We start from the raw sequence: 27,038 nt of genomic DNA, 5'->3' as shown, positions 1-27,038 counted from the left end.
AACCAAACTGGGTGACTTAGATGCTATTTTTTTTGCTCTCAACTAGCAATGTTAATTTTCTGCTGGTGAAAGGGATTACTGGCATCAGAATTTTCAATAAAACAACACTTAATGTTGTTTAAACTAATAAAAAGCTTTACAGACTAGCATAATATTTACTACTTTACTATATAGATGTATAATTTAGATATGTCTTAAAACGTTTTTTTCCACAACTTTTTTTGTCCTCCACACAAATACAAAATTAAAAAGGTTTAGAGTAATCCCTCGAATATAGCGGTTAATGTAGACAATTTTTTTATGAACATTAAAAAATGTTATTATAATTATTTTTTTAAGTTCATGAAAATGTGAAAATCCACAATGAATCTCGTAAGCAGAAGCCACTCTTGCTACTGGGACTTAGCATTTTTTAAAATAATTATTAGCAGAAAAATAATTGCGAAGTAGCCATAATCAATTTCGTTTTGAGTTAAAAAGGCCGAACGTTCAATGTTGTCATACAAACATGAACTGATACTATAAACAATAATTCATAATTCTGTTCTAGTATGCCTTACCTTAACATGTCTGACATGCAACACATTGGCTTTTCACATTAATGCTCAGCCTCGAGCCTCTTAAATTGAAAACAATGCAACATGTTCACCTAGAGGGCTGTCTTAGTATTTCAATGGTTTACGCAATTTCACAACCAAGCCAGGTGGGAGAGCTCCTTCCTGGGATGGAAATTAGGGGATGCAGGGAACATGGTCAGACCCAGCCCATCACCTCTAGGGGGCTCACTTTTAAGGCATAAAGAGTTTAAGTGAGGTAAAAGTCTGAAACAGCTTTTCTATGGCAGTAATTTAGTGTTTTAGTGTCAAAAGATATCTAAAGGAGTTGTTCAACATAGATATAAGCCAAACAATACCTTGTATGTGGAGTTGTTGGTGAGGAAGAGATTCGGTCCTGAAGCAAGGCAGCAACCAAACTGTCATCATCGCAGTCATCCAACTCATCTGAGACCCAGTCAGGCAGAGTGACTTTCATGTGGTCCACAGACTGACCAATCAATGGCTCGTCAAAGTAAATGGACTGAAATAGTCAGACAAGAAGACATATTTAAGATTTTTCTGTCGATTCATTTTTTTGTTGTTGTTTCAACATGAAAATGACCATGTAAGTGGGAAGATTCTTAAGGCTGCCAGGTTGTGGTTTGCTGGCAAATGGGCCTTCCAGAACGCCTCTTTTAAGCATGTTGAGAAGCATCTGGGAATGCAGGTTGCGGTTCTTGTGACCTGAAAGACTTGATGTTGTCGGATCACACAACTTCTTTATCCACAGGGCACAGTGCTGTCGCTCTGGTATGAACAAACATGCAGTGCATGGTGAAACACTAAAAGGATTTATTGAAATCTGACTTAATTACATTCTTACCGGTCTTGTTGGGGTGTTTAAGGACATGTGGTTTCATCTCCTGAACAAAAGTATTAAATTCTGTGTTTAGGCTTTCCAACGACTCTTCATTTTTGTGCATGATGTACTGAAACAAAAACAAAAAACATAGCTAATGTTTTGCGGTGATTACAAATGTGAAAAACTCCGTAGTAGTCGCTAAGGATATAACAATACTATCTGAAATAGAGTCTGCTGTATATTTACCGTTTACACGCTAAAATCTGCAGCACGTGAGTGCTAACAAGCACACAGGAAGGAAGTGAGGAAAAACGTTCTTTGCACCATCGGCTGCAATAGAGGAACCAAAAAAGGAATAAACTTGCAAAAAAAAAAACTTGAATTTAGTTTGTTTCTTACTTTATGGAGTGCGGTGCTCTATCCGATTCAAAATCTCAGCGTCTGCGCTTGACGCCACTTCCGATATCCTTGACAGTCGCCATGGGAACTTTCTTCTTCGTGTGTTTCATTCTCCTCCCCTCCCACCTCTCGGCTCCAAATTTTGCATACACGAGGTGGCCGTCATCTCAAATGTGACTTAATATTCGATTACATAGTACTTTTCACCCTTGAGCCCGTGGATGAAACGTGGTGGTGTAAGATAAGAGTACGTAACCAAACTGCATATTTGTTTTGAGTAAAACTTGGCTGTAGTACTAGTTTTCACCACATCGTGGCGTCAAACAACAAGTGAAGAACACTAAAAGCGACGGTGGCAAGCCGCCTTCAAAGACAATTTGTCCTGTTTTAATTTTTATTTTTTTAAATCTAATATGAATTATAATCACGTAAACTTTCAATTTATTAGACAATACTATTCTTTTACAATAGTTTTTATGGTTAAATTTCTTTCAATGCTTCCTGATGGAGTTTGTGCAACTAGGTTTGAAAGTAAAATTTCCACAGTCATTGAATGCGTCATGTCTACCGTCAGCCTGAATGAAAAAGAAGCGCTTTCAGCGGGTGAGACAGAGAGGAGGCGTGCGAGCTGCCAAGAGGGCTCCATCGGGAACAGCATCACTTGACGAGAGCTGTGAAGAGGCAGTCACTTCACACAAGTTGACGCCGTGTACTTTTGTTTTTCATAATGGCAGATCACCACCTTTTACACTACAACGACTCCGCCGGGGCCGGTAACAGATTCGCCCGTAAAGGTGCTTTGCGACAGAAAAACGTGCACGAAATCAAAAATCACAAATTTACTGCAAGGTTTTTCAAGCAACCGACCTTCTGCAGCCACTGCACGGACTTCATATGGTGAGTGTAGAGTTTTTCCAGCTTTAAACGAAAATTCTAGAGGCTGACTCGTTTGTTTACATTGCAGGGGATTCGGAAAACAGGGATTCCAATGTCAAGGTAAACTTTCACTCATGATTTTAAGGTGTCACACCCTGAAAGGTAACATTTCAGTGAACACTGTGTCTCATTTTCCAAGCAAAGTGATGCAAGTTTCTATTTTTGTAAAGATCACTGGAAAACTGTCATTTAATTCCCTCCATACATGAGATGATGTCACAAGATGACAAATACTTTCCTCTATAGTGATTCTTGTCATAATGGTAGTAGATCAAAGCTCAGTCACTGGTACACATTTCTAGAATGGATCATGTAGTGTGGTGGTGGGTCCCCTGGTTCTGGTCCTAATACTTGTTCCAGTTCGTTCGTTTTTGTCATTGTCCTCAGGCTGTCCTCCGGCCTGTTGAACCTAAGCAGGATCACTGGGTGGGTTGGCATCTCTTGGAAAGTTGTTGGGCCACACAGCATCAGATGGGTATGCAGGTCGGACAGCTCGTAGCGGTGGATTTTCCCCACAAATTTTACACCGTGAAAGTATTAATTTAGTTATTATCCAAGCCGATTATGCACACGAGGGTCACGGGGGTCTAGAGCCAAGCCAACAACGGACAGCAGGCAGGTAACACCCTGAATTGGTTGCCAGCCTATTACAGGGCACATGGAGACTGACAATCATCCATGCACACACTGTTACCTAGGGACAATTTGGAAAGGTCACTCCACCTGTGTGGGGTTCGCATGTTCTCCCCGGGCTCGCGTGGGTTTCCTCTGGGTACTCCGGTTTCCTCCCACATTCCAAAGACATGCATGTTAGGGTTGTTGGACACTCTAAATTGCTCCTAGGTATGAGCCTGAATGATTGTTTGTCTCCTCATGCCCTGCGATTGGCCAGGTGGTAGTAGAGCTGGATAAGCTCCAGCACCCCCCACTACCCTTGTGCGGATAAAGTGGCTCAGAAAATTAACTCATTACTATGACTGATTTTTGTTGTTGACAAAAAACAACTTCTCTCTGCTGGCCTCTCCCAGTCCAAAAGTATTGGACATTTATCCCATTTAATAGCTGTTCCTTTTCATACTGCCTTTTGTAATAGGTATCACTGGGTCTATTAGGTTGTTTTCATCCTTTTACCTAATCGATTATTAAAACAGCTTTCTTTAAGCGCTTAAATATGTGTGTAGGCTGCGTGCCTCGCCGTTCCCAGGGCAATCATGGCTTGCCGCTGTGAAAAAGGTGATGTGTTCTTCTCCTTGGTTGGAGGATGGAGATCATTTTGTCTGTAAAATGTTTCACCCGCAGACAAAGACACCGTGAGTAATTGCAGGAACAATTGCAATGATTATTTTTTTGTCGAATAAATTTGCCTGTGGTTGTTATCATTTGAAATACATGTTGTATTCAGATCTTTTGAGTGAAGTAGGACACCCATAGAAACAATTGGGGCAATTTTTTTGCACATTTTGAGGACTTTGTAGACGTTGTGGTAGAATTGGATTGTTTATCATTCATATACATTAGTGTAAACACAAATTTAACAGTGTAAATGGTTTTACACTGTTGCTGAGTTGCATAAAAAACTATTAGGGACAGGTACATAGATGGGTTTGCTTTGTTCAAGACATGTGGAGGGTTTTTTTTGCAAATAATTGCTTGTAATTTTTGCCCAATGCTGCCAATCCTTGTGCCAGGGAAATGCTTGGTGGACCTGGGCTGCACCAACATCACATAAGAGACTTCAGCTCGGAGGCACGATAACGCCCTTAACAAGCATAAAAGCTCCATTTCAGTGTACTCTTTCAGAGTTCCAAGGATTTATTTTTAATTCCTGGCTTCTGACATTCCAGATAATCCTGGATATGACTTTGTCTGTTGGCATGTAACTTTACCGTGGAGCATTTGAATACATTACAGCAGTTAAAATTTTCATTTCAATGACTTAGCCCCTGAACTTTTAATTCGGGGAATAAATTAATGATTTTGAAAAATATTTTGCGTTTTAACAGTAGGTTGTAATGTTAACACAGATTCTGTTTCTAGTGTTGATTTGGATGTTTCTCAATGTTACCTTGTATAAGACCGGTTCTATTCCTGATTGATACTCTGCCTCTTGCACAGTTCATCGGGATTGGCTCCTGTGAGGCACTTTTTAAGGAGTTATTCTTTAGCCTATGCTTCATCATCTCTCAGATTACTTTCTTTGAATATCAATTTTACAATGTCGGATATTTATAACGACACCTCCCTGATGTACGGTATGAAAGCCATATTTTGAATTCCTCCATGGACTGTTCTTAGCTGTCTGTTGCACTTTTCCGACCCCCACATAGCATCGAAGTTCACCGTCTGTAGGGAATAACAGTGCCATCTGGAGGGTTGAGAGGAGGGCCTTATGTCTGGAAACAAGAAAACCGGCTGGACACGAGTGGACTCAACATGGGAAGAGATGCGGTAAAATGTCAAAGTGGTAAAAGACACTGCTGAAAGAATGGAAATAAGAGCTATCGTTTAGTCTTCAACCATGTTAAACATTGATGCCAAATAGGATCACAATTTAAGAAATAATCAGCAACTGTCCGATAATCAAAAGAATCAACAACAAATTTACGTATGTGAATATTCGCCAATTAATGGACCAATCACAAAATGATTAACTCATTCACTGCCATTGACAGTTTACATCAAATCCATTTCAACTGGGATGGCAGGCATTCCAATCCATTTTGAGTGGTAGTCCCATGTTAAATCGGTGATTATAATTGACTATCAAAATAATTTGTTGTTGCAGCCCTAGCTAACAGAAAAAAATGTTCGCCAGTCTATTTCAAGCTTAATAAAAGTGAGACCTCATCGAAGGAACTGCGCTTTTCAATTTATCATGCACTGCTTCTCTTTAACCGCCCTGGTAGGATTTTTTTTTAAATCAAGGACCTGAATGTCATTTAGAGCCCCTGAGGAGGGAGTGACACAAGACCATCTTATCGTGTATGTCAGCATTAAGAAAGGATCGCTCCTGGTCTGGCTGCTCGCCAGAGAGGGCTTATTTAAAACTCCCCTGGCTAAGATGGGGAGAGGAAAATGATGAGAGGATGATGATTACTGTGGGATGAGAGAAGGGTTTGCATTTTCTGTAGGCATTATCTAATCAAAATTTGGGATTCAAAAGATTTTTTTTAGTCTTGTGCTTGTGACCAGGCCTCTCACATCTGTTTCTGAACCCAAAGTACCTTTAAACAACATGTGATTTATAGATTAGCTGATTATTAGACTTATACCAACAAAATCATTAGTCGACTCTCGAAATAATTGTTTGGGGCAATGCAATTATAGTTAGAATTTTGGGAAAAATAATTAAAAGCTGTTGAAATAATTTGGTACTTGGACGTTTGGTCGCCGGACGTTTGGTCGCTCAGACGTTTGGTCGCCGGATGTTTGACAATATGACAGAGAGTTTACTGTTGAAACCAGCTCTCAAAATTATATTCATGAGAGAGATAGTTTAATATCTAAATATCTACTGTTGAAACCAGCTCTCAAAATTATATTCACCTGGGCGACCAAACGTCCTGGCGACCAAACGTCCGGCGACCAAACGTCCAGCGACCAAACGTCCGGCGACCAAACATCCGGTCACGAATAATTTTGACCTGACCTCTTACTTCCAAAGGCAACTTCAATATACTAGGTGTGTGTGTTTTTTCTTGTTAAAGTCTCTTCTTGGTAAGCAACCTAAGACATATTGTGTGTCAGCACGCGTCCGTGAGTCCCCTCTGCTTTGCAGGAGCCTGCGGGCTCAGTAGCCCGGAAAGTGCCATGTTTAAGCCGCATATGCACAACCCCTTCCTCCCTATCTCAGCACCACTCTCCCAAAATGAGTGTAAGTGACTCAGAGTTTCTCACGCACAGGGCCTGTCTTGTCCTGAAATCTTTCATACCCGCATACTCATTTTTTTGTTGTTTCGTCTTTCCGAGCTACTGTACATCCTTCCCAGGTAACATGGTATTGGTGCTTGTATGGCCCGGGGAATGCATTTTCCTTGGAAAACCTTGGGATATCTAATTTGTTTTCCGAATAATACTGAAATGATGATTCACAATGGGAAATCCTGCTTTCATTTCTACGGTCGCATTGGATCGGATATGAATGTCTCCATGATGAACCAAACTGTGCCCCCCGGAGCGCCAAATCCACGAGGATTTTTCCTGTCATCCCCTTTTCTCCGCTCCGCAGCGACTGCCACAAGTGCAATATTTCATTTTAGCAAACTGTCTAAGCAGATCATGTCACTGGGTTGTGCTTGTATAACGCAATGTCATCTTGTGACATTAAAAAGAGGTCTTTTTGGGTGGCATTACTCAGCCGGGAGTGGGTTGTTAATTGTCGGTAGAGCTGCCACTGTGTTTTTGTCAAGACACAAAGAAATAAGGAAGCAAAACGAACACAGTCTTTTGATATGCTTATTCCAAAATTGCTTTATTCCTTTTGCAATCTGTTTATTTATTTCTATGCTCACAGTAGCAACCTCCTCATTCATGTCAGCTAGAGAGTGTTGTTTTCAGAGCCGGACCGGAAACACTTTAAAACCAGTTTGCAACAATTACTGCACAAAGCTGAAAAAAATCAAATCCACTTTACTTTGACTTTCCACAAACTGGTGTGTTTAATAAACTTGGGGCTCTTGACTTTCAGAGTTAACCCTGGCGGCTTAAACTCTTAAAAAGCACTCATGGCTGGCCTTAACTTATTTTTCTGCAAAGCTTTGCGATGAATTCCCAATAGTGCCTAACAAACTCAGATAGCTTTATTGTAGTAAAATATCTTTATTCTTTTTTTACCCTCCAAAATCTGTGACGGGTCATGGACAACACGTCATCATGTACCTGTACCGTAAATAACTCTCTCTCAGAAAAAGTAGCTACAAAGTTAAAGGTGCATCCGAAGATGCACTCTGCTACACTCAGAAACTCAAATTGTTGTTGAATAATGGAACACTCGTGCCAATACCCAAAGACTCAGAACACATCCAAAGTGGCAACGTCACCAAGCCACTAATAAGTAAAACAAATGAATGTAACAAGAACACATGATGCTATCTAACCCACAATTAATCCTAAATTAACTGTTTTTTTTCCTGAAGAATACGTTTATAACAGAAGTGTGCTTTATTTCAATCAAGCGATCGTTGGCAGCCAATCCCTGCCAATTAGAATGGATTGGTTGTCTATTGGCATATATGGAAGCCAATCATTTAAAAACAATATTTTCTATTAGGGCTACAAAAATACTAAATATTACAGTAATTCCAACTCACGAAGGGAGTACATGAAAAGCATGTTTATGTATTTTTATATTTTAAGGCAAATTACAACTAACACAACATGTTTTTCTGCGTGCCATTAATCTCAGTGGGTCACAGTACTGTTTCATCATCAATAATAGAGCCACAAAACTAAATAGAAAAGACCAAAAGATCATTATGAGACATTAAACTCCATTAATGATCTCAACTCTTCTCCACCTTATCCCTCTGTTGCCATAACAACATGGAGGATGGAGTCCTAGGTGTGACCTCACATCTTACACTGGCGTTGACTAGATCAATAAATTAGTTCTGTGTGTGTGTGTGTTTGTGTATGTATATGTGTGTGTGTGTGTGTTTGTGTATTGCTTTGCCTCAGGGGAAAGTTAAAGTGGGATGAGCAGCTCACTTGGACGTGCCGCCTCTCTCCAGCTGTGCTTAATGAATTCAGAGGTGATTATACCTGCGGCTATTTTTAGCTTGAAGAGATTTTTAGTCTTGACCCATATGAAATAAATAGAGTGCTGTGTAAATGAGACTCATTTCGCCAGGATGCTTGAGGCCCCAACCACTGAAAGTAATAAGAACATATTGGTTGTAATAATCGTAATAACTTAGGAGTCTGGTGGTGATTTAGCAGGCTTATATGTAGCAAGACCATAAAAACAATATATGCCCTATGTATATATACAGTGAAAGGTGCTATTCATCTTTACAAAGGTCACTGGCAAATGAATGCCATTGTAGAGTAGATTATGTTGTATAAGTATGTGTTTCTCGATATTGAGGCAGAAACATTATAATATAATCCATTTCAAAAGAGCTTGGCCATAAAACACTACATTGAGCAAAACCACTTTTGACCTACACTTTGCATGGATTCATCTCTTTTCTGTTACTGTACTAAGGCTACAATTTTTGCAATAATCCGTCATATTTATGTGTATGAATTGTGTTTTAATAGAGGTTCATTAATGGGCACCGTCTCTATCACCTAAATACATTTATAATTTTTGTTGGACTTATTTGGCCTGGATCTTTTTCTTTGAACTTATTTAATTTTAGGGTGGCTAAATAGTGGACTGGCGGCCAAGTAGTTAGTGCGTCGGCCTCACAGTTCTGGCGTCGAAGGTTCGATCACAGGTCGGTCCTCACTGTGTGGAATTTGCATGTCATCCCCTGGCTTGCATGGGTTTTTGCCGGCTACTCTGGTTTCCTCCCACATCCCAAAAACATGCAGGGTAGGCTGGTTGAACATATCTGAATTGGTGTATATCTGTAAATGTAAATCTTGTTTTTCCATAATATGTACCAAAAAAATCCAAATTAAAAGTATATAATAATCTGAGATAAAACCACCGATAAAAGCATTATCTAGCACTGTAAAGAGACACAATGAATGGAGTGGCAGCCTCACATGGACACATGGGACTCCACCAGCCTCAGAGTAATATTTCTGCTATTTCTGTACAAGGACAAAGATGCAGGGGAGGGGTGGGGGGATTACAGAATGTGTGTGCCAATTTTCTGAAGCTTGTGTTTCTCCTTCCTGCTCCCGTGGTGTTGGAAGCCAGCGTATGTGCGTTTTGTGTGTGGATGCCGAGTGTTTGCACGTGTGTGCATTTGAGGGTCACTCAGTAAGCAACCGAACCACAGCTTTTTGTCATTATCACACCTTGCTGGCTTTCCATTTTTCGTGTTTTTTGTTTTTGTTTTTGTTTTTAGCTTCTACTCCATCTGTCGACATCACAGGGAACACACACATTCCATGCTGTAAACTCGTCAAAATATCCGAATTTGTTTTTTCCCCCGTTCCATATGCTGTCAGCTTCAATTATGCCAGGATGCTAGTCAGGTGTTAATTGAATAGAATCCTGAGAATATCTATGCTTGACAGACTTGGGGGAGAATTTCTCAACCTAGTGGGTGTCTTTGACAGTGATAGACATCTAATCCTTTTTTGACTGGGAGCGCCGACAGCCATCATTCAATATTGCTGTCAATGGCAGACCTTGGAACATTATGCCACAATGAAGACTGAATTCATATACTTTTGCACATTCAAACCTTTAGTAAATCAGTCCCTAAATCAATTCAGTGACTATTGTCAGTCAGACCCATTTTACAACGTTCAACAACTGCAAGACTTTATTTGTTGTTGTTGTTTGTTATTTTTGTTGTTTTGTTCATGATCGACTTATTAGCCAGATGTAAGATCAGCTGTTCTTGGGTGTTGCCATACAAATTTTAGTCACATTTTATCGAATATTATCAATCATGATCATATAGTCACTCAGATATAGGAATATACGTATGTAATGCACATTCCTCTGGGGTTAGTTTTTGCAAACTAAGATGCAAAATCTAATGCGTCAAACAGATATAATCCAGGCTGAGTAACAAAAAGATGCTGGTAATATACAAACAGTAAATCGGTAACTTTAGACATTGTGTAGTACTTGGGAAATTCAGTCTAACACCATAACTAATCTATGAGAATGAATTTTTGAATGCACCCTATATATAATATGTCAGCAACCCTAATGGTAATGTGGTAATGTTTACTATTGTGGTTATAAATATGCTCTGGCAAGAACTGAGGTGATTTTGTCTGAGTCTGTAATTGAAGGTGTCACGGTGGAGTCTCGTCCTCATCGTTCCCAGCCTTCCTGCTCTAATGGGAGCAAATATAGCAACAGGCACCACAGGGGAGAATCAGTTATATGCCACCATGTTTATTTTGGCATCCCTCAACTTTTGATCAGCAATTATGCTCTGCGGGGTCTCACTGAGGAAATCTCTTGTGGGTGTGTGTCTTGGATTTTGTCTTGTTTTCAGCCCTTATCCCAGATAACTACAGGCACCTTGCAGGGGTCCCCCCGAATTGGTCGCCAGCCAATTGCAGGGCACAAGGAATCAGACAACCATTCCCGCTCACACTCATACCTAGGGGCAATTTCGATTGTTCAACCAGCCTACCAAGCAAGTTTTTGGCATGTTAGAGTAAACTTGAGTACCCAGAGAAAACCCACGCAAGCCCGGGAAGAACATCCAAACTCCCCATAGGAACCTATGGAATATATTTCCCATGACAAAGTGATGAGAACTAGATATCAAAATTTGTCTTTGATGCTATTATTTGTTGTCTTAGTGACACTTCTAGTTAAAAACCCAACACATTTGTAATGAATATGCTTTCTGCATTTTGTACAAAACAACCTTTCCTGTGGCTATTACAAGCACATTCTGATTTGTTTGCCCTTCCCTACTGTAATTCGCATGAAATTTTATACAGTCGACAGCTTGTCTGACGGCAACCGACTGAGTCCATCCCGGTGGAATGTAAAGTATAAAAGAAAGCGGCCTTCCATCTGTACGGGCAGGCCAGAGAGGCAGTCGGGGCCAGAAGGAAGTAGGTGAGTGGAATCGGATCTGAAAGGAGGGGTTAATCATGCGAATGCATTCATCACACCAGCATAGTCACAACACTGTTTGGAAGCAATCAAAATAAATTGAAGGGTGCGCAACGAAAAGAGATGGGATGCTACAAAGGCTTCGTTGTCTCTGTCTTTTGGAACCAACTTCTGTTATCAATATATTTTCTGCTGCTCATTTTAATTGCCACAAAATCTATCCAAACTTTTGTCTGTTTCCCATTCCCATTTTTGAGCTGTGGCACACTTTTTGCATTGCAAAAACCTCAAGGCACACCATCTGAAATTCTCATTTAAAGCTCATCTCACCCGTATTTACAATATAAAGTCATTCTGCTCAAAGTTTTATCAACAAAAACACCCCAAAAATATTTTGATATCTAATTTGTCATACCGAACTTACAAAGGTGAAGTTCATGGACCCAGAACAATTTCCTCTTCTCATAATTTGCATTTCAGTTCTGTGTTATAATTTCTGACCAATTTGATAAATTAACTCATTCACGGCCTTTTGCGGCAGTAGACATCCAGTTCATTTTAACTGGGAGAAGCTGGCAAAAATCTCCCAGTCAAAATGAATTGGGCATTTATCTATCCATTCAATCCAATTGGGGTTCCATTCATCAGTCAAAATGAACTGAAAGAAATTGGCTGCCAGGGAGTTAAACATGTTGACCAAAATAAATCAATATAACATGTTGCTCATGTTAATTGAAAGCAGCTTGCAGAAAATACCATTTCAACACAGCTGCTGTCTTTCTTTCGGGTTCCTCCTCTCTCTTCTAAATGGTAGAAGCCCTGCCCCGCAGCCGCCCCACTAAAGGCTCCGCACGGGCGTGGATGCGAGCGTGTGGATTAACTGAGCCAATTAGCTCAGCGCAGAGATCCAGAGTGATGAGGGCGGCCACGCTTCTTTCCCTCACGTCCTTCGGTGCGTCCAGTGTTGTGAATCAGCATTAAAGCTGCTGAAGCAACACGACAGTCGAGCCAATTGCTTTCTGCTCACAGCGGCCAGGTTTTCTGGCTCAAGTCTCTTGACCTCAATACAGCATGACTGCCTTTCTCTGGGGCTTTGCACTTTTCATGCTATGAAAAAAGTGGTCCTTTTGAGGGTTTAGAAACTGCTCAGTGAGTTTGCTTGCAAGTGCACAAAACAATATGAAGTAGTTTTGCCCTTCAATGAAGTTGTGTTAAAGATAAATCCATTTTTTTTTAAACAGTACCTGGGTATCCAAAACTGCACGCATGTCTCTTTGGAAATTGCAAAATACAACCTTAAAGTGAACATTTTATTTATAGTTTCATAATCTGTCAGGAGTTTTTTTGTTGCGAAAATAAATACTAAGCCATACACCTTTGATAGACAACAAATTAGAGTATTTTTTCCAGCAGTCTAGGTGTAAATGCGTGCCTGTCTCCATGCTGGGTGTAATTTTCAGCTCCCAAATGACAGCACCTCATATGCCCTTTCTTCTGTAGAGACAGAGCTTCATCATTTGTGCATGAATATTCGTGTCTTTGCGCATGTATAACAGCAAAATACTTTTCGCACATTTTTTTCCTCTGATTTACTATCGGATTTTCCACACTTGCCAAAGGTTAGAATGATTCATTGTAATTTTTGTGTACTGTTTGTTCGCCCGAGCGATATGAATATGAATCATACTATTGCATGAGCTCGCGTTTGATTCATGCTACTTAGCCGGGGCACCTCCAGAAAGAAATGTCATGTGGAGTTAATGTTCAAGCAGAAGTCTCACACCGTTTTCTCAAACGCAACTGATATAAGTTAGACATGGGAGTTTGAGCTAATGATGGACTCTCTCATCCGGTGAGGTGTTTGTCATTGACAGTGCATGGTGATGTAAGAGGTTTTTATGTGAATTTCCTTTAAAGTAGATGACATATTCTACAGCATTTCAGTTGATTATATGACGTCTGGGTTTTGAATTGCTCTTTTTATACTAGTCAAGTATCACATTTTGTATTATTAAAACATCCCTGTCAGCTACCCTGTTGAAGTGGACGTGTCGATTAAATGTCATTGAACATGGCAGCCCCAATATGTAAGCAAGGGAGTTGTTCTCAGAGTAATATTAAAAATGAAATAATAATAGTTGATAGAGCTCATTAAAGCAGTGTTGGCATATGTTGAGAAATGCAGACAGTCCCCAGGTACCACAATTGGACTTCTCCCTTGTCTACTCTCTATAGCATGGGTAGGGAACCTATGGCCCGGGAGCCACATGTGGCTCTTTTGATGGGTGCATCTGGCTCTTTGCTAACCTGTGAGCTAAAATATGGAAATCGCTGTTGACAGAACTGAGATATTACATTTAGAACTGCTTTAATCTTCTTCTTTTTTTTTTTGCTTTAATCTTCATTTTTTTTGCAGTAGACTCTTCTGGAATGCACCCTCTCATTGATTAGCAACAGCATAAGAATCTTTTAAAAAATATTCAGTTTTTTCCACTTTAAAAGTGGCGAAATTACAAAAAAAAATTTTTTAAAGGCACACGTTTACATGTATGTATGTATGTATTGTGACTTTTAAATTCGTAGTATGGCTCACAAGGAATAACATTTGAAAATATGAATAGTTTGTGGCTCTCTTCGTCAAAAAGGTTCCCAACCCCTGCTCTATAGGCTATGCTATTAGAAGCCGTAAAGCAATGTATTAACCCCCCTCCCCACCCGTCTTACAGCATTTACGCATAATTAGGTTTGTGCTTTTTTGGGGGAATTCGAGTTTACATGCCTGCTTGTTATCGCCTCCCGTCGTCACCACGTGTCACTTACGATAGGCTCTAATTTTGTCCAAGTGGAACTGTGCCAGACTTAAAACTGTCTCAAAGCCCCACAATTAGTCAGACGCATTATGTTACTAACATTGTGGCATCTGATACTTGCAACAAAGGAGTTGAGCCCAAAACCTTTGTAGGTAATTCATCACTTTAATGATATGTATATATCTGTTTTGTTTTAATAGCAAGTACCATGTTGACTGACAGCAACACAAGTAAATATGCCGGGCTTTGTGCTAATGTGTCCAAGCATTACCATAATAGTGTATGTGTTTGTGCATGTGCACTCACACAGTCATGTTTGATTCATGATGCTTTGTCATTTTATCTACTGTGTGAGTCATAAATGTCTGCCAGCCAAACACTCCCACCTGAAGATAGAAATAATTTATCCAGGCCACCCCATGTGGATTTGGAATACAAAACAGTACTATAGTGATCCATTCTTGAATGCATCTGCATATTTAATGTATTATGAAAGGGGAAGGTTAACCGCGAGATTAATTGAATATTAGATAAATTAAAAATTTCAACTTGGATTTACGACAAGGAGAAGAATGACATAACCCATGTGAATGTTAATGTAGTCGATTTAAATACTTTATTTTAATACTTCTGTTGTATTATCCAGTATGAAATTTTAATGAATCATTGCACCTGTTTCAACTAACTCATCAGGTTTCACAATGGACATCCTTTATGGAGTTATTAAATTACCGTATTTTCCGCACTACAAGGGACACCTTCAATCAATGACTTTTCCTAAAATTTGTTTCATACATAAGGCGAACCGAATTATAGAATGCAGTAGTAGTAGTAGTTGTGGTGGTGGTAGTAGTAGTAGTAGTAGTTGTGGTGGTAGTAGTAGTAGTAGTAGTTGTGGTGGTGGTAGTAGTAGCAGTTGTGGTGGTGGTAGTAGTTGTGGTGGTGGTAGTAGTAATAGTTGTGGTGGTGGTGGTAGTAGTAGTAGTTGTGGTGGTGGTAGTAGTAGTTGTGGTGGTGGTAGTAGTAGTAGTAGTTGTAGTAGGGGATTGTGTCATACATCCACTAGATAGTGCTGTGATAGTAGTAATAGTAGTAGTTGTTAGGAGTTGTGTTATACATCAACTAGATGGAGCTGTGCTATAGGGAATTTCATACAATGATTAACCAATATTGATCCATATATAAGGCGAAATGCCGGCTTTTGAGAAAATTGAAGTCTTTTATCTGCGCCTTATAGTGCAGAAATGAAAATGAAAAACAAATAACAGATAATAAATTGCAAATGTGCTTTATCATCCTATGCCCATGAAAGTATAGATGTGGGTGACGGTCTTTTGTGAGAAGTTCGTCATTTCTCTGATTCGAAACTGGGAAGGCAAACGCTCGTTAGGAAAAAAAAGCACCCCAAGGATGCCATCGCGGCAATCGTCATCTGCATTAACGAGCTACCCGGACACGCATAATCAAACATCTGAAGACAGGCACCCAAGCTAATAACTACCAAGGCATGTCAACATTGCGTGGATAATTGTAGTGAAGATTTTGACGTAGAGATGAAAGTGCAATACAAAATATGTAATTTAGAATTGTTCAGGAAAAAAAATTGATTCTATGCAGAATTTCCACTGACCTTGCAGGTTTTGCTCTAATGTTGTTTATGTGAGCTTTCCAGTTTCTCATCTATCACAACACCAAGACATTTCATTTCAGATTCTCTTTCGACCTCTACATTATTCGTTAAAAGCCTTTTAATTGAGCAAGTCAGACGAGTTCCAAACATTATAAATTTTGTTTTGGCCAAGGTAAGTATTAATCTATTTGTGTCAAAAATTATACATTATGTCAAAACATGCAGATAATTCACCCCCCACAAACATACATGCATACATGTCAAGGGCTAGAAAGATTAACATCAGATTCTCATTCACAAATAGATAACGAAAGTCCTGTCTCGTTACTTTATTCCGTCTCTATTTTCTTTGTAAAGGCAAACCACGCAATCCTCTTACAAGGATTTGATTTGAGCACTTTTCAGACAGCTGAATGTTGAGGTTGTGTTGGATGATTGAGAGATAAACACAAAATCCTTGAGAACTTGTACTGCTCTGTGTAAAGGAGGAACGTAATTTTTCTTTTTGCCTACTTTATCTTGCTCTCTCTGAGTATTGTGCATTTATTCAAATTGGTGGTCTTTGTCGAGCATTTTATGAATGCTTTTAAGGTCAGTCTTTGTGAGTTTTTGAATTTGAAGGGTGGTTCAGCTTTTTTTTCATCGCATTGTCCGCTTATCAACGTTAAACTTGATTTTTATAGTTTGTCTTAACAGATAAACTTAGGATATAAATACAACTTTTTATCAACGTACAGAATGAAGAATATATTAAAAAACATGACTGATTGGCTGATGTCAGCCATATTTCATTATCCATACTGCTTCTCCTCACAAGGTCGCGGGGGTGCTGGACAGTAGGTGAGGGAGACCCTTAATTGGTTGTCAGCCAATCACAGGGCACCGTGCAAAGAACATTCCATGCTCACACAGATAGGTAGGGACATTTTAACCAGTTTACATGCATGTTTTTGGGATGAACTATTTGGGATTGAACCCTCGACCTTAGAACTGTGAGGTGGACATGCTAACCACAGAACCACCATGCCACCAGTTTTTTTTCTTTATTGATTTACACAAAATTAAATTAATTAACCCAAACAAAAACAAAAAGACACACCAATTTGTGTATGTGTGTGCTTTAATTTGCACATATTTTTTTGGGGACTTTCACACCCTGATTAAAAGGTTCACTGCCAAGCCGCTGTTGAGTGCAAGTGGTCGAGATGGTAAACAGATACGCTTGCTCTGTGAGGTTCACCCTTCCACTCCTCAAATTTTCATGAGAATCCGACTCAGGTTCTTCGTTCTTTGTATGACTCTTGCATCTTTTTTTTCCACCACTCACAAGCTGATGACAGAAAAGGCATTGGACACATCATTCATTCCTTCTCAAACACTCACTCACTAACTCAAGCAGAGGCGTGTAAAATGTTTCTACGTGTGTATCAACACCGAAACACCTGTGTAATTATAAATCTACATTGGCCAGGTGGAAAGAAAATGTCTCCGCTCACTCCAGTACCTCAGCACTCTCTGTTCCAATCTGCTTCTAAAAATAAACAACAGGGAGAAAAGTGGGGTGTTTTATACCAGAAACACCTGAAGGGAGAAAGTCAAAGTCCTGCATCATTTATTTTACACATTCTTTCAAATCTGTATGGTCTTTTTTTTTTAAATACTATGTAATTATTTTTTTCTAAAATTAGAAGAAATTGCATTTCTCTCCAAAGGTCACAAACACATCCTGCCATCTTCCTTTGCATCTCAGATAAGAAACTTTGTTTTGCTCCAATGCATGTGGGGGATTGGAATGACTGGTTATGACTCTAAGGCAAGGGTGTCGGACTCGGGTTGGTTTGTGGGCTGCGTTAACGTCAACTCGATTTCATGTGGGCCGGACCATTTTAGATATAATATTTAGATTTATTTTATAAATTGATTAAAAGCCCTGAATATTCAGTTTTTTATAGATCTAAAACATTGTTTATTTTAGCTTTTTTAAATATATTTTTAGATTTTACAAAATGATTTTTGAACTAAAAACACAGAAAAAAATGATTAAAAAATTACAATTATTCATTTAAAAGTGGGAAAATCCGGAAATTTAATATACATCTATACTCTTCATTTTAATTTGATCCTAAAACAGAAAGTCGGCACTCATGATTTACTTTCCCGGGCCACACAAAATGATGCGGCGGGCCAGATTTGGCCCCCGGGCCGTCACTTTGACACATGTGCTCTAAGGGTATTGAACATATCTCTCTTGACCATAAATTTTCTCCCGGAGGACAGCCATAATGGTGTTATGGCTATAATTTGGTAGTTTATTAATTTGAGCAGATTAGCTGGTACTGAAAAAGGCGGGGTTCGTGCTTCCGCCACCTTGTGATGTGCAAGGTTTTTTAAGTATTCAACACACAAGCCTGATGCATAATGACGTTTTTGTTGTTTTCAGTCTTGCGTAAATAGCAACACATAAGGAAGTGTCGTGGTTGCATAAACTGCGTCCTAATGCGCTTATCTCGGCAATTAGGCTGGTGCAAACAAACAAACAAAAAAAAGCTCAGCATAATTCATCCTAACATCCCTGACGATACAGTATGTCAGTGTGTCACTTTCTGCTCCCGCCATTTCGCACACTCAATGTTTGGACGCCACCATCTGCGGAGAGCTACACCACTTTCACTTCCTCAGTCGCCGCATGAGTCATCAAGGAGATTTATTATGGACCACCGTCTTTACTTTGTTCTCCTCCGACTCCCCTCGGACTTGTCAAGATAATGTTATTAGTTTGTCGTATAATTTACGGGGACTACGTGAAGGTGCGTTTTTGTCGCTTTGTGTAAAAGTAAATCTGACATAACAGATGGTTTGTTTGACAAATGTCGTGCAAAACCATCTGGGAAAGTGCCAGTAGGAACTGTTTTGAAAAAGAAAGTGGATGTTCCGTCTGTCGCAACCATTGAAGGAGACGGAATATGTTTTAAGATATTATTTAACATTTTAGTGCTAAAAGTTTCAAAACTGAATACCTTCAATTTTTAAGGAAGTTTGACTGCTGCAATTGGCTGGCCACCAATTTAGGCTGTCCCCCGCCTCGTGCCAGAAGTCAGCGGGATAGGCTCCAGTACCCCCTGCGACCCTTGTGAGGTTAAAGCGGTTCAGAAAATGAATGAATGATAATAAATGAATAAATAGTTGACTATGAAAATAATATTTTTGCAGCCTTACCCAGGCTCAGGATAAAAAAGAAAATATACCAAATTTGTTGCCTACGACACATTTTTAAAAATAAGCAGCTAAAAAGATGTGCTTGCTTGTTAAATTTCACATTTGATGTGTCCTGTGTGACTCAGATGTTTTGTATACAGAACAAGCTGAAAATTCAACTCATTAGCCCTGACAAGGAGTCAGTGAGAAGCACGTCCAAATGCAACATTGTTTTTTCTTTTAACTCTTTCACTGCCCAGCGATTTTAATCAGCTTCTTCACGTCTAAACGGAATGGACGTCCATCGCCGTCACAAGCACTAAAGCATGGTCCCTCAAAGCCAGCCCTCGGTTGTTTCCATAGGATTCAGACAGCCCCGCCTTCAAATCTGAATGACTTTGCAAGGTTGGCCAAGAAAAGGCTTTCCCTGCTTACTTAGTGTCTCCATGGCGCCAAAATGCTAACACTATGCTGACATCATGATGCCATGAAGCCTAAATTGAAATAGGAAGTACGTTTTACACTTGTAGATGATAACCTCAAAGCATTTCTGGAAAATACAAACAAATAATGGCATTACATGAACATTTACTAACATATTTAGTGTCATTGTGAGTGATAAATTTAATTTTAAATCAACAAAAACACACCCTCAACCGGTTTTAAGCCAATCGCAGACATTTAAATTAAATATATGGTATGCGAGATCCAACTTTTAATTTTCTTCATGTATTATTGACTTTGTATGGTTGTAATTTGGGGTCTTCTGCTACAAATATTGACCACAAATCTTGCTTCCCGGAGGATCACTAATTTTTTCATTAATATTTACTTAATCCGTGACTACAGTCTAAAATATTTTTAAAATGCTTACCATTTTGTGATGTCATTTATACCCACATATACAATCAAGCACAGGTGCATATGAAAATGGGTATTAATGGCATCACATGAAAGGGTGAACAACCTGTGATATTTGCTTTTGATGAGCTAAATTAGAAACAGTTTGAGTTTTCTCCATCATTACACATCGTAGTTTTTTTTCTTCATTTCAGTAAAAAAAGATTCTGATGGAATGCATATGGTGTTTGTTGTCTTTCCCTTTAAAAATGAAAAGTGGATTACTAAGCACGGATTCTATATAGCAGAATCATCTTATAAAGAGGTTGCAGAGTCTGTATTTCATTGGAGGTATCACAGTAATTGGTCAAGGACACTGTGTCAAATGTCCTGTCCCATTGTGACGTTAGTAATTTCCCCACGGCTACTCTGAAGTTTTCCAAGAAACATCAGATTTCAGGCTTCAAATTCAGCAATATATCGGTCACCCATAATTAGATCCCAGTAGCAAGTGTCAAATCCGCGAGAGTGCATGTGTGTTTTAAGGAGCAATTGATTAATGGCGAGATAGAAATCAGAGCTCCTGCTTCACATACTGTGCAGAAGATGTGACAATGAATCCTTTTCCTTCTTTAAACATCATACTAAAAGGGAGGATGATTCATTCTTTTCTCCTTTCCTCTTAATTGAAATGCTTTTCTAAATTTCGGTAACGAGCCGGATCTTCACTGTAAAGCTTTCCCTTAAGAACCGGGGAGGAAAAACTGACTTTTCCCAAGGATTAGAATGAGGTTATTATCAGTTTTTTCTGTTGGAATCATCAGAAGAATTAAAAGGGTTGCTGCTTGTGGGAGTGTTCTCATACAGTCAACCGTCTTCCATCTGTTGTTAGACTTAAGGAGCCCAAAAATCACATTTGGTGGGAGCATGTGGGTCACAAGGGATGCAATAACATTTGTGTCAATAGCTCAACTTCTCGTCATTATTTAGATTTATTCATTAGGCTTTATAGATGGCAATAAATGTCCGATCCATTTGAACTGGAAATTCTCTCATTCCAAATGGATGGGACTGAAATGAATATGAAATACTTTATATCAAGTTATATCCATACCTTCTACGTATATATTGAATGGTGTCTGATTAATTTGAGAGAATACAACTTTAAAAACACAATAGATAGCTCAGTACTAACATGCCTTAAATTTCAATGGTTGTTTTACTATATATATAGATAAGTTTTCAGAGGACTTTTGCAGTATTTTATACAAAAGTATATTCATATGTTTTGGATTTGAGAGTTTGTAGGTGTATTTAGGAAAATAGTGTTTAAAAAAACAGCAGAGGTAAATGTCTGAAAAAATATACTGTATTTTATGTTAGAAATGAATGAAAATTACAGGAGAATTTTGCCCTGACAATATCAGCTCTTTTCAAATTGAATTCTATTTTGCCGCATATCAACTCCACGTCTTTTCCTGAATAATACAAAGTGTTGTACACCAACATAACAATAGGAAATATTAGAATAAAATTACTATAAGCCTATAAAACAATGGTACATAGGACGAAATCAAATATGAAATAAAAGCAATCAAATTAAACAAAAGGCATATGTAGAAGCATCGACGTCCAAAAAATCCTTGTTTTCTCCAAGCGTACGTTTACAAAAGTTTCTGCCAAGAAGTTCATTTTTGCCATTTAAGCTGTTTGTTATTTGGGCCTTGTGTCTTCTTTATTCTGTTTAAGTATGTTTGCTCCACTTGCTTTTTGGCTACATCCAGCTTGCATCTCCAGTTTATTTTGGTGGCGCGTTTATCATTAAAATGACAAGCACCAGGGTAACTGTTTTTGCTGAGCTGTTCATCTCTCCCCTCTCCCTCATACTTCCTCTTTAAAAGTGAAAAAGATTAATTTATCCTCCACTCCATTGGGAAATTCATCTCCCGGAGAGTATTAGCTTCTGATCTGCCCTTGCGCGAGGATTCGTTATTACAAAAACAAAATGCTCATTAGAACTATGCATATCAACAATTTCTGAGGCTACTTGTGAGAGTGGACGAGCAGAGCGGCAAAGTGACTTTGCACTAACGCTCACGTGACCGCGCTCCATGGCATCTGGACACCAAGCGGAGCAGACAGATTGTGCGGGAAGGCAAAGAATGATTCCGAGCTGAAGAATACAGGCAGAGGGAGTGTGTGTTCTTGTTGTCACAGATGTCCACGCGTTGGTTTTTGAAAAAAATGACGTCAGGTGTCCTGTCTGCCATGCCACACCGACTGACACGCCGAGCCAAAAACGCCGACGGACGCAGAAGCCGCGATTGTTGACGGCATTGACATTCTGTATGTGGGATTGTGTATGTGGGTGCGCGAACATGCGTGAGCCTGATGGACTTTTTAAAAATGTTTGATTGCACCTGCTTTACAAGAGTAAAACAGAGTGCCAGAGTGCCTAACCCTGAATTGAAACTCATCCTTAGGGAGGATTTTTAATGATCAATCACCCTACCATGCATGTTTTTGGAATGTGGGAGGAAAACAGAGTACCCAGGGAAAATCCATGCACGCATGGGGCGAATCGGGAGTCATTGGGAATTGAAGCTTTGATTTTAGAACAGTGAGGCGCACCTACTGACCACTCTGGCTCCCAAATTACTACAAATGTTTTAAATGTCTCACTTGAACATGTTCCGTGACCGGACGTTTGGTCACCGGACGTTTGGTTGCCGGACGTCTGGTCGCCCGGACGTTTGGTCGCCCGGGTGAATATAATTTTGAGAGCTGGTTTCAACAGTAGATATTTAGATATTAAACTCTCTCTCTCATGAATATAATTTTGAGAGCTGGTTTCAACAGTAAACTCTGTCATGTTGTCAAACGTCCGGCGACCAAACGTCCGGCGACCAAATGTCCGGGCGACCAAACCTCCGGCGACCAAACGTCCAAGTACCCTTCCCTGACAACAAAATTGTGCTAAAACCACTCTTTTCTCTAAATTAAGAACCCCACTTTACTTCAACATAGTCCTAATAACTATTAATATTTTCTATGTAATGATAATATACTAATAATGTATGTATGCTGATGAGCACACCACGATTTTGGATTTGTAAATCTCTGTCTCTTTTGCTTTCCAGTGTGCTGTTTTGTGGTCCACAAACGCTGCCACGAGTTTGTAACCTTCTCATGTCCCGGAGCTGACAAGGGTCCCGACACGGACGTAAGTTGTCCATACCTTTCACTAATGAAGTTGCAAGTGACTTTCTTCCACGCTCGTTGAAATAGTGCCAGTTATTTCAAAGTCCCAACAATGGCTCCATTCCAAAGAAATGTGTGTACTTTTTGTCACCCGCCGAGGAATCGTTAACTCCCCGTGAGTGTGAGCTCACACAGAAGATGCTCGGCTTTTCTCTCGTTCTTCCCTGTGGTCGTTAATGAAGAGGTGGAGGTCAAGCAGAGCTGTAGAATGTCAGAGTTAGGAAGGCAGTTGGGCGGTTTGTTGCAAAGGAATATGAGAATATTAGTGGTGAAAGGCCCATTGAGTCAGAAATTGGACAAGAATTGTTCCCCCCCAAAAATGCTTTGAATAGATGGATCTCATGTTCAGCAGTTAATTTAAACATTTCGGGCCGCCCTTTAATTATGATTTGACATTTTATTTCATTCATTTTCATTTTATTTCTTTAGTAACCTTCTCACCAGGAGGGCTCTTTTTTCTGCAATTGTGTAGGAACTAGGTTTTGAAAAAATATGTTATTTCTACAAATGTTTTTTGACTGTGGCTCTCTTTCAAATTAGTCATCATTCAATAAATTGGACGTCTAGCACCGCGAATGGCAACCAATGCGTTAAAGTTACTTTTTAACAGCTGTTTATGAAACCAGAACTTGACCCGTCTTTCAACTGCACGTCCAGCAGATGCTTTGATCCGCTCACATGTCATGGGGATGCGGACAGATGTTGGCATTAGCATTTGAACGAAAGGCGCTTCCATTCAGCACATTGTGTAGTAGAGATGGGGTATTATCTGTTAAGGACCACTCTAAAAACCGTGACTCACCCATAGTGAAAGAATACATGTTTCACAACCTGGTCACGTGTGCGAAAAAGGTCGGCCATCTTTCACCCAGCTGGAGTCTCTTACAAATCTTTGCTTTTTGATCTGGCTTCATGTCACTGATAGATTTGGGCTCAGCGACCGCAGGCGATTACGTTTTGCATGTCGCCGTTACTCGCTTGGGAAAATCCTCTTTGCGACCATCTGTCTTTCGCCCTGATTACGACACGGCCGTGCCGCATTTTAAAGCATGTGTTAGCACATTTGCATCACGAGGCTGACGTGTCGAAGCCTCGCTGGACAATTTGGAGGAAAGTTGTGAATGGAATTATTAGTCATTGCATTGGAAAATAAGGTTTCTGTTTGATTGAATGTGTAATAAAGAAAGGAGTCAATTTCAATGCTTTCTCCAAATGTAAACAGTGGATATTTCTGCAAAAATATGACACAAAACTCAAGCAAAATTTCATATTGGCAGTCTCCCTCGCCTGGTGTCGGCTGGGATAGGCTCCAGCACCCCCTGCGACCCTTGTGAGGATAAGTGGTTCAGAAAAGTTGGAGAATGTGAGAGTTAGGAAGGCAGTTGAGGAGGTTTGTTGAATTGTGACAGCAGGCAGGGAATATTTATATTTTACTGCCATTGACGGAGATGGACGTCCATTTCGTTTGAACTGGATTGATTAATCGCTGCGAGACCCTCGCAGTCTAAAGGATTGGACGTCTATCATTACCACTGGCAGTAGTAAATGAATTGACACCATGAGTCCTTAAAATATGCACAATGTTATATTTGTAAATAAAATATGAACAATGTTATTTTTGTAAAAAACAAACAAGAATTTGTGTCCGTTGTAGAGAAAAAACACGAAAGAGAACGAATAAAAATATGCTTGGTCCACTTCCAGTCGAGTTGTTGAATATCAGCTGAAGCCAAACGAGGTCGTGTGTAAATCGGCTGCAGTTTGTCACTTAGATTAGCCCGGGCTCACTTTGGCTCCTCGGGCCGCCACTGGCCTGTTCCAAAAATGTCACTGGGGGAGGGAACACATGATAAAGTCATAAAGTAGCATGCCGTTCATCATAAAGCAGACGCAGGCTGTAAAATAACTTGTCTGTCACGATATCCGTATAGAGCAAGGGTGTCAGACTCGGGTTGGTTCGCGGGCCGTGTTAACGTCAACTCGATTTCATGTGGGCCGGACCATTTTAGATATAATATTTAGACTATTTTTTATAAATTGATTAAAAGAACTGGATTAAAAGCCCTGAATATTCAGTTTTTTTATGGATCTAAAACAATGTTTATTTTAGCTTTTTTAAAATATATTTTTAGATTTTACAAAATGATTTTTGAACTAAAAACACAGAAAAAAATGATTAAAAAAATTACAATTATTCATTTAAAAGAGGGAAAATCCGGAAATTTAATATACATCTATACTCTTCATTTTAATTTGATCCTAAAACAGAAAGTCGGCACTCATGATTTACTTTCCCGGGCCACACAAAATGATGCGGCGGGCCAGATTTGGCCCCCGGGCCGCCACTTTGACACAGGTGTTATAGAGTGTAAACCGAGGGTCGCTCCGCATTGAGCTTTTGCTCTTTTTGCTTGTTTTCTGTGAGATAGGTCACTTCCATGTTCATTTTGGGGCATTTGTTCATTACCTTTTGTTAGCTTTGGATCACCTGAGGATTTTGATACTTCCTATACACTTTGGGTCACTGCCAGATAATATGACGCCAATTAGAGAATGTTTTTTGTCAAAATCAATAGACAAGAAGGAACACATTTGTTGGAGTCGAATGTTAATGAAAATTTACAAGGAAGTTTTGTTCAAATTCTAGCAGTATTGCACATTTTTGCCAATGATTTGTATGATTTGACATGGTTTGCCAATGCCCTAAGAATAGGCGATGACATGCAACGATAAAAGTCTTCACAAAAATCCAAATATATGTGGGAAGATTTTCTTTGCAATAGGATTTAAAAAAAAATCAAGCAAATTTGTGATGTCAGACCTACGGTTTAAACTGGTAGCCCTTCCACATTATTCCTCCTCTCATTAAAAGTCGTCATCTCACCCCCTGACAATGACGGAAGCCCTTCTGCCGAAATGGCGCCGGCAGGGACGAGGATGAGGCAATAGCAAATGAGCGCCAAGCAATTTACGAGATAGAAGAGATGAAGTCGAGAGATTCAGCACTGCGGCTAGGTCCTTCTATCCTAACCTGAAGAAAACAGGCAATTTTTGCAGAACTGATTATACCCTCGCAACCCACACAGTCGGAATAAGACACTTGTGAATGCAATTAAGAAAAAATCCCACAGCCCTCTTATTACATTCGGAGTAATTTTCTTCCCTGAGCAGCGTATTCTCTGATTATTTTGCAGGCTGCTTAAAGCTTGAAGATCGTGAAAGATAAACTGCTGTCAATCTCGCCAATCAAAATGCATGGCATTTATGTCCGTTTAAATTCAGGGATGTGCGGAATCCCCTTTTAATAACAGTTAATGTGCTGAAACTTGTTTGCCTGGCGGAGTTCACAAGGGAAAGAAATATAATGAGGGCTTGCGCGGGCTTCTTTCATTACATTTTGCTAATTTAAATGAGAAAGGGGAATAAAGAGATCGTTGGGGCACTTTTGTTTTAAGAAAAAAAATAAAGGAACAATCAGGAAGTATTGTTAATGCATTGTACTTTCTCACAGCAGTTCTGCAGTGAGTGGGAAAAGTGGAGAAGTTGATCCATTTTTTTTACCCCTGTAGTCATCATTAGTATTATTGTTATTATCCTCATGAGTTTTTTTGTTGTAACAAACGTGGTCAATGGTAGCCGATACGTACGTCTATGCGTATTAAAACATTGTCTCCAATAGTTTACTTTAAAGTGCCATAGAATTATGTCATGGTCATGGTGTTTTGTTCCTGTCTTTTGTGATTACATTGTCATTTTCACCTGGGTCAGTCAATCAGTTTCCCTCAGCCAGGTGAAGACCAGGTGTTTTTCATTGTAAATTTCAATTTGATTGTACTCATTTATTGTTAGTCACATCATA

At 39.5% G+C, this 27,038-nt stretch overlaps 2 protein-coding genes across 3 annotated transcripts in view; one reads left to right on the top strand and one right to left on the bottom strand.

Annotated features, from left to right (window-relative positions):
• Positions 1–1,923, bottom strand: part of cep112 (centrosomal protein 112) — an 88,843-nt gene extending 86,920 nt beyond the window's left edge. Inside the window, exons 1-5 of the mRNA XM_077619604.1 lie at positions 1,798–1,923; positions 1,645–1,728; positions 1,420–1,525; positions 1,159–1,343; positions 914–1,077 (exon numbers count right to left, since the gene is read on the bottom strand). Coding sequence (XP_077475730.1) covers positions 914–1,077; positions 1,159–1,343; positions 1,420–1,519 — 449 coding nt within the window. The 5' untranslated portion in view covers positions 1,520–1,525; positions 1,645–1,728; positions 1,798–1,923. The remainder of the gene's footprint in view (positions 1–913; positions 1,078–1,158; positions 1,344–1,419; positions 1,526–1,644; positions 1,729–1,797) is intronic.
• Positions 1,924–2,387: 464 nt separating this feature from the next.
• Positions 2,388–27,038, top strand: part of prkcab (protein kinase C, alpha, b) — a 47,259-nt gene continuing 22,608 nt past the window's right edge. For both annotated transcript variants that reach the window (XM_077619603.1, XM_077619602.1), the window contains exons 1-3: positions 2,388–2,694; positions 2,762–2,793; positions 23,059–23,141. In XM_077619603.1, the coding sequence (XP_077475729.1) occupies positions 2,525–2,694; positions 2,762–2,793; positions 23,059–23,141 (285 nt within the window). In that variant the 5' untranslated portion in view covers positions 2,388–2,524. The remainder of the gene's footprint in view (positions 2,695–2,761; positions 2,794–23,058; positions 23,142–27,038) is intronic.

Source organism: Stigmatopora argus, chromosome 14, assembly GCF_051989625.1.
Source record: "Stigmatopora argus isolate UIUO_Sarg chromosome 14, RoL_Sarg_1.0, whole genome shotgun sequence".
Taxonomy (NCBI): Eukaryota; Metazoa; Chordata; class Actinopteri; order Syngnathiformes; family Syngnathidae; genus Stigmatopora; species Stigmatopora argus.
Note: the sequence above shows the minus strand (reverse complement) of the source record. Positions and strands in the feature narration are given on the sequence as shown.